Here is an 8,709-nt window from a genome sequence, read left to right as displayed (position 1 = left end):
AATCATTTGTAATGAATAGTGGAAATACCATATAAATATAAGAATTGCCCATTTTAATTTTATGGTAACTTTAATTTATTTATCACCTGCGATGATGAATGCATTGACTTATCTTTTATGTGTCTATTGAAGAATTTTATTTAATGGTAATCAAAACAATTTGATTGACACTAGCAACATAAAAATAGACTGTAGGCCTATTAAATGGTATGTGAGCATGTTTGTAAACAGTGGCGTTGTTCCCCCACAACCAGTAGGGGCAACTCCCAAACAGCCCGTATTTCAAGTGAGAGTAGGAAATCCGACACATGCATACTTGCATAATTTTCTTTTCACGTGTAAGGGGGAGTGGAAACTGAGGTAAGCAGGTTCACAGCTCGCACGCTTAAGCACGTTCAAACGCCGTGGCCCGTGGCCGTGACGTTCCCGCAGCTGCAAACTTGTTCATTGGTGGAAGCCGCAGGATGACGATGAACGCTGCACCAACTCAATTAAATTAATGTACAGAAGAGTTTCAGATGTCAGGACCAGTTCATGTGATTGCAAAAGAGTTGAATGGGGACCGTTTGGACCGTATCTGCGGTTGTTTTATAAAATGGTAAGTGCCTCAATTTCCCCATTTAAGAAGTTTTTCCAAACATCTGGTTTCAACACGCGAGTCATGTTGCAGTTGTGAACTTATATTCAGCTGTTCAAAGAAAAACAAAAAAAATGTCTCAGTTTTCTTTCCTTATTATTATTATTATTATTATTATTATTATTATTAATAATTTCTTTAACATTTGTTGTATTCTTTTAAAGACAAACAATTATTTAGCTAAATGTTAACAAATGTCAAGAACAAACCTCTAAAAAATAGTAATAATATGTTGTGTGCCAGATGTAATGTATTTGCAATTACTTTTAGATAAAAAAAAATAAAACATAAAAAAAAACCTCACACTAAACTGTCTAAGGGTTTAACCTATTTGATAATTAGGCAAATGTACGACAAATGTTCTTTAAAACTTGGAGGTGCGAAATGAAATTAATGCAAATCTAAAAAAAACAACTAAAAATAAAATGTTCTCCAGTGACTCCCATATTGGTTGTTTTTTTCCACCTCTCTTGTAGACAACTTCTGAAGGGAACCACTTTAAATCCACCAATGCGGCTCTTTGCAAGTCCTAGCATGTGACTGGATTTGCATGTCAAAGATCAGATTTGAGACACAGACACATATAATTTGCTAAATACTGACATGGCATACTTTGAATAGAGGGAGAGGAGGAGTGCATAAGCAGTTGTCAACTTGTCACAATTAGACAAGCCTAATTTCAAAGAAATCTATTGAGCTGACGTGTGCTTTTCATGCTGCAGTGAAATAATGTGGAATTGGGACTGTTCCCACAGTCAGCTGATATCTAGACAAGAAGACTCATAAATTACAAGTTCAGTTGCATAATAAGGGAAAACAACTGGATTCATCTTATCCTTACTGTGTACATTGTGTATGACAAAGCACATTGCACATGACACAATTTGAAGAGTTCAGATGCAAAAGCCTCTAAGTGCCTCTTTATTTTTATCAAGCTCGTATATTTAAGTTCAGTAATTTCACTTAAATGAAAATGAAAATTACCTACGAATTGTCATTTAAGTGAAATTACTGAACTTAAATATACAAGCTTGATAAAAATTATCATTCTAGAAGAAAATTTCAGATGGCACTTTGAGGCTTTTGCATCTGAACTCTTCATTTATTGTTTTTAGCTCTTAATGGCTCTAGTTTGGATCAAATTTTCCACACCGGTGTCACTGATTTTAAGAGATTGAAAGTAACTCGTGTCAACATCTATTTTTTTTTTCAGACACCAAAAACATGTGGATTCCACACGTGCCAGATGTGGGCCGGATCTGGGCGAAACTATGTTGCTGTCTGGGAAAGAGCTAGGCCTATGTCAAAATTATTTTAAAATCATAAAAAAAAAAAATAGATCAATTCTATTTTTACAGCTTTTACAGCTTTTCAATTGGGCCAAAAGAGTCAGAAGGGTCAGGAAGGCAAACTGCAAGGTCTCAAGTTAATATGGCAACCCATCAGTTAGAATGGGCTCAGAAACACTTCCCATGAATGCAGTCATGCAACATTTCACTTTTCTCTGTGAATCATTTGTAAGACCAAAAAGCAGCTCCAAACCTGTAAGATGTCACATTTTCTGTGTATTAACAGAAGATGTGCATCACCCATCGCCATCGTGCCTGTTAATCATTTTAGCTGAGCTTGTTACTTATTCCTGCCTGTTTTGCTGTGTGTGTCATCTTGCGCTCAGCGGACTCACTGACCGGGCCTCACATCTGCAGAAGGAATTCCATGACCAGTGAGTGTGGCGGCAGAGAGGTGTTGCGTGTGTTTGGGACTGGGAGTTCTGGAGTTTGAAGGAAATAAAAACGGTGGGAAGGACAGACTCCATGGCTCAGGAAAGGAAGAAAGGTGGGGTCCTTCCTCCGGATGGAGGGTGGGGATGGATGATCGTGGCTGGCTGCTTTGTGGTAACTGTTTGCACAAGAGCTGTTACAAGGTAAGCTTTTTTTTTTTAGTGTATGCTGTTGCTAAATAGAACTAGAACATGTTGATATAGGGATAGGTGTTTTGTTTTCAGCTATAATTAAACCACAGGTTTTAACCTGCCTTTTTCTTAATAAAAATGAATAGCTGAAGAATATTGTTGCTCTTAAACTTTCTTATATTAGTGACCAAAAATTTATATTGAATTTAAATCTTTAAAAAAAAAAAAAACACTTAATGCAAATATAAAGCAAACATACAATAAGAACAAACAGTCTCGTAAACCTTCTGCCCTTAAAAATGTCTGGATTTATTCCTCAAATGGGTTTAACCTGTCAAATAGTACATACTCTTGTATAGTACAGTACATGTGGCACAACAGAACGCTATATTTAGTTCACACTGAGAATTAACTATAATGAGTCATTGGTTCACAAAGTGACAAGCGCTATCTGGTGTTTCTGCTGCAGCCTTCGAGGTCAGGTTACATTTGACTGACTTGTAAACAACTTCCAGGCGTTCGCACTTGGATATAGATAACAGTGTTGTTTTAACATATTAGCCTCTTAGAAGTGTTTTTTACTGCTTTGACTGGTTAACACATTTGTGTTGTGCTGTTGTAAGTGTCATTTGTTGCTACTATCGAAGATTTTTCTATGTACAGTACTATGTGGTGAGAGGTAAAGTTTTCCTTTTATACTGCTTTAGACGAGCTGTTCCATTTAGCAGTATTTTGGCGTTACCCCTGGGGTGGTGAACGTATTCTACCGACTGTGCTGTTTAAACCCTGTAATTATTTCATCATAAATTTAAATGTGCAGGCACATCATCTGACAGGTAAAGGTGTGAAACACGAGAACCTGAAGAACAGGTCTGCAAAGTCTTTTGTCATTTACTAGGATGAAATTGCAAGCAGGCTGGCAAGAACAAAACCTCACCTCTGAAACAAGCATTATTTTGACCATTTCTTAAGTCCTGCTGAGATAAGTGGTAATAATCAACCTGAGGATTACCAGATGATGAAACTCTTTTTGAGCTTAAAGTGCAGCCAGTGGTTTTCAGATGTGCCTTTTTAACCTCTTTTTTATCTTATGGATATTCTGTTCTCTGCCCTCAACTCCTTAAAAAGCTCTTATCATTCAAGTATGTGTGTGTTACACATGTGTGGCTTACTTTAGTCCTAAAGTAAGATTTTACCCTTTGGGTCTGCACCTTGGCTAAGCCAATGGCGTTTTCACACTAATTGTGGAATGGTTGCCTGAAGGACATCTCCTTCTTTAATGGCCGATGGCCAGACACGTCTGTATCAGTGGCGGAAGACGTGAGAGTTGCTGGCTGTCATAACCACACTGAATGCTCTGACCCGAGTGACCTGCCTGGTGATCTAGTTTTGTTTGTTCAGGTGCTGAACAGGCACTGCAGAGGCTTGTGCCTCATTACCCCGTCTCAGCCTTTCATATCCAGACACCCACGATCTGCACGGCTGTTCATAGTAACTGGTTGTGAATGGCACTGGACTTTAAAGTGTGTTGTTAGTCTGAAGTGTCACAATATGGTCCTTTAAAGATCACAAACTTGTGTGTGTTCTGTCTGATCAGAGTTGTTTTGTCTTTTTCTCTTTTCCAGATGCATCTCTATATTCTTTGTTGAGTTTCAAATGCACTTTGGAAGAGATTACTCTGGGACGGCATGGATTCATTCATTAGTGGACTGCACAACCATGCTGTGTGGTAAGGAAACGTCATACTTGACACTAAAACCATCACACATTAGCGCATCACAATCATCATCATTGGCTGGTCTAAAATAGGGTTTCCATCTGCAGAACTCAGTGAGAAAGTTTTTGCACATCTGAGACAATACTGTTACATAAGAAACTAAGCAAGACCTGCAGCCTGTGGGAGGCTCAAAACGTTCTCTTGAAGTCAGCAACACACAGAGAACATCTTGAGAGGACACGCCAGTGTCGCAAGCTTGACCCAAAAAAACAGGCCTGTTTGCTTTCCTATACACCCGGCGCTGTCTGCTGTTGACAGTGCAGCAATCTTAAGAATTACATTGCAAAGGAAAGGCCTTCTTAAGGCTGCTGACTAGTAAACAAAAGACGTAAGAAATGCTGTTATTACATAAAGCTTTCCAATTTCATGTTTGGCTGACATGTTCTCTTTTATCACAAGGCTGATTTGTTTTTGTCAGGGGTCTGTGGAAGCACATAGTTTCCAAATCATAAACAGTATGTTGTAATACTGTATGTTGTCATGTAATAGGAGAGAGCAGCTTAATAATAGCGGTAATAGTGACCAATTATCTGAGCGAATTTTGTAATATTTCAAAATTTGTTCAAAAGTTTGAGGTTTCAGTTGCAGTTACTCCAGTATTCATTGTCACATGATCCTTCAGAATTTATTCTAATATGCTGTTTTTGTGCTCAAGAAACATTTCTTATTATAAGCAATGTCAAAAACAGTGGTGGTGCTTAATATTTTTGTAGAAACCTTTTTTTCAGAATAAAGTTTTTTGATGAATAAAAGTTCAAAACAACAGCATTTTTTGTATGAATAAGTCTCTTTACTTTTGAACAATTTATAAAAGTATTATGTATCTGAATAAAAGTATTACTGAGTCACATGGAGCCACATTAACATGTCCATATCTCTGGGATTGAACCATCGACAGTCTTTAAAGTTACCAAAAGGAAAGTTTTTAAAGAACCAGAATCTAAAAGGATATTAATACATCTTTAATACTTCTTGAGTCACAGTGCTTTTTGACATTTTTTGAACTGTCACTGTTGGCATATAATGCAACACAGATTGCTAAAGTCAACAGATTTTACTAATAGACCTACCAATCTATGTGTAAAAAATAAAATAATGATGCTGCCATCTTTCTAAAGTCATTTTTACACCCCTGTAATTTGGCTCCAAATCTCAGATGAAGATTTTAATTTTGACCCCCCTCTACAAAATCGTGGATTACTCAGTAAATATACATTCATGACATTTAATATTTTGGCTTCCTTCTTCATTTATATATCTTTCACCAGACAAAAAATGATCAAAATCAAAAATTTGAGCCGGGGACACGGAATGACAGTAATGTTTACAAAGTAGTGGCTGTGGATGGAAACCCTGCTTACAATAAATATTATTTAAATATGACTTTTATTATTTCGAACATATTGTTCAGTGTGAGCACAGCATTTATTCACGTTACTTTTGCAGCTCCACTCGGAAGCCTGATTGGGAATCAGTTGTCATGCCGTGTAGCTGTAATACTAGGAGGATTCCTGGCCTCAATAGGACTAGTCCTCAGCTCCTTCGCCACCAGTCTGGAATATCTTTACCTTACCCTGGGAGTGGTAACCGGTAAGAGCCCCAAGATCCCTAAAACACTGATCTACAGACCCATGCACGGCACTTAGAATGTTGCAAGTTCAGCATGTTTACGGTTTTATTTTATATCCTTCTTTTTTTTAGGGCTTGGCTTTGCCCTTTGCTATACTCCAGCCATCGCCATGGTTGGGATCTATTTCTGTGAGAGGAAGGCTTTGGCCTATGGCATTGCCATGTCTGGCAGTGGCATCGGGACCTTCATCCTGGCCCCAGTAGTGCAGCTGCTAATCGAACACTATTCATGGCGTGGAGCCCTCCTCATTTTAGGGGGCTTTGTGTCTAACCTGTGTGTATGTGGAGCTCTGTTACGGCCCATCATTCTAAAGGAAGAGGAGGCCTGTCCTCTTCCAGTGGACTCAGAGTGTGGGTATAGCATTAAGTCGCCTGCGGTAAATGGCGCACATACGGGGAATGCTGCAGGCAATAAATTAGAAGTGAATGCGAAACAACGCTGCCTTCAGTCCATGCAAGAATACCACTTCCTCCTTATGCCTGACTTTATGGTGTTGTCTGGCTCCTTCCTGCTGCTGGCCAGTGGGTGCAGTCTTCCATTTGTGTACCTAGTGCCCTACGCGCTGGATGTAGGTGTCGGTCATCAGCATGCTGCGTTCCTGATGTCCATACTAGGGGTCATTGACATCGTTGGCAACATCACATTTGGCTGGCTCACTGACATGAGGTATGTTGTTTTGTGAACTGTGTTAATATTACATTAGTCAAAAACAGGAATAGGTAATTTATTGACTAAGGAAAATTTTTGTTTTTTCTTTTCTTCAGATCTAATTATCTGTTTTTTCTAAGAAACGATTTTGTTATGCAATAAGCAACTGGGTCAATGGCATGACACTATGTTTTTGTCCAGATCTCAATACAGTGACATTAATTCACCTATTCTAAGATTAATTAAATTCTTGGAGGTCATAAGCCTAGTAGTTTAGCATCATCGTTTATTATTATTTATTAAAAAAAAGTTAACAAAAAAGCTTCACTTCTTTTTATATTTGAAAAACGTTTAATTGCCTAATCAAAGTCATGTGGTACGACCAACAAGCAGAAATGAATACAAAACAGGAAATTATGTTATAGAGAAGACCCCTGCAGACCCTCATGATTATGTAAATAAGTCTCTTAAAATATCAGGTTGTAAAATGTCATGTTGTGTGACTCCCCAAAAACTTTTGATGAATTATGAATTATAAATTAAAATAACAATACATATTTGTAAAAAAAAAACAAGGAATAAGGAAAATATGGTGACATTTTTGACATTCATTAAATTGAAGCCTTTTTAAACGGCGTAAAAAGTTGTGTAAAAACACCCTCAGGTTTTAGGAAACCAAACAGAATGTTGATCGTTTGCTTATGGGGATGGTTGCATAAACCTTTAAGACTAGTCTTACAAGTTAGACATACACATTTTTTCTTTAAGACTGTTCATAGGTTTTTAAATCAGTAACATAAAAACGTACATTAGCCTAATTTGATACCTAAAACTAGGACTAATTGCCCCTTACTAACTGCTAGTGGGTCATACTAGAACTTAACACACTGTCTTAACATAATGGCTATGTTTATGCAACCGGCCCCAGATCATGCTGACTAACCCTTTCTGTATTTCTCCCAGGTGTCTAAAGAAGTACAGGAATATATGCTACATGTTTGCTGTGGGAATGGAGGGACTATGTTGTCTTTTTATCCCCCTTTTACGCACATTTGTCTTGCTGGTACCCTTCTCTGTGCTCTATGGGTACTTTGATGGAGCCTATGTTGCCCTTATTCCTGTGGTAACATCAGATGTTGTAGGGACAACATACCTCTCTTCAGCTCTCGGGGTTGTGTACTTCCTCCATGCTCTTCCCTATCTGGTCAGCCCACCCATTGGAGGTAAAGGCCTCAAATTATTTTATTTTGATAGGTTAAAAACTACCTGGAATGTTAAAGAAAAAAACATTAACCACAATTGTCGCTTTGTAATGACGTGCCCAATTAAAATAGCCCAATAAGTGGTAAACTGTTAATGTGCAGAGACATGCTGTGAGGTAATCATGTGATTTTTTTTTGTTATTTATTTTTTTGTTATATAGGTTGGTTGGTTGACACCACAGGGACTTACACGGCGACATTCTTTTTGAGTGGGTTCGCCCTGATCGCAAGCTCTCTCCTGCTGTTCTCAGTTGCCGTCATTCGGCATTGCCGGAGAAACCGGAAGAACAGCCTGAGCAAAGACCCAAAATTGGTGTCATGCGAAGGCAAACAAGTGGACTATTATAGTTCTAAAAATAAAGACTTGATGATAATTATACCAGCAACTTCATAGCGTTGGAATAACAATTTGTATTATTTTTTTTAAATGTCTATTTCTTTGTTTAATCAATTTTATGAAATACTGTTAGATATATAGAGTCATTAATAATGTTTAATTGAGAAAATAATTGTTTGTGTATAAAAAATTTCTCATGCCTTTTGTTGACTTTTTGTTCAAAAGCATTTATTCTCATGTACAGTTGCATGCTTTAAAGAAAGTGGGTTACAACACTAGACTTACATTTTATCTATTTTCTTTGTGTCTCATATTTTATAATAATGCGTCAGTATTCAGTGAGTTTTTCTTGTGGACATTTTTTTCCTGTGGACATGGAATTACAAATGTAGGTTATTATACTTGATTATTATACTCCAGTTGTAGTATGTTATTTAAGTCAGTAGAGGACAGTGCTGAACCCTAGATATCTGGACAGTCTGAGCTGCTGTATTGCTGCAGCATTT

At 37.6% G+C, this 8,709-nt stretch overlaps 1 protein-coding gene across 2 annotated transcripts; it reads left to right on the top strand.

The window, feature by feature from the left end:
* Positions 1–401: 401 nt before the first annotated feature.
* slc16a12b (solute carrier family 16 member 12b) lies at positions 402–8,404 on the top strand. 2 transcript variants are annotated; one of them, XM_084134167.1, is made up of 7 exons: positions 402–598; positions 2,313–2,561; positions 4,175–4,278; positions 5,773–5,916; positions 6,028–6,622; positions 7,568–7,827; positions 8,028–8,404. In XM_084134167.1, the coding sequence occupies exons 2-7, from the start codon at positions 2,452–2,454 to the stop codon at positions 8,258–8,260; spliced, it is 1,446 nt and encodes a 481-aa protein (XP_083990293.1). In that variant the 5' UTR covers positions 402–598; positions 2,313–2,451; the 3' UTR covers positions 8,261–8,404. The 2 variants fall into 2 exon arrangements, with proteins under 2 accessions (XP_083990293.1, XP_083990292.1); XM_084134166.1 differs by having other exon boundaries at positions 490–598; positions 1,851–2,561.
* Positions 8,405–8,709: the final 305 nt, after the last annotated feature.

This window comes from Abramis brama (genome assembly GCF_963993115.1).
Source record: "Abramis brama genome assembly, chromosome: 14".
Classification (NCBI taxonomy): domain Eukaryota; kingdom Metazoa; phylum Chordata; class Actinopteri; order Cypriniformes; family Leuciscidae; genus Abramis; species Abramis brama.
This window is presented reverse-complemented; position numbering and strand designations above follow the sequence as displayed.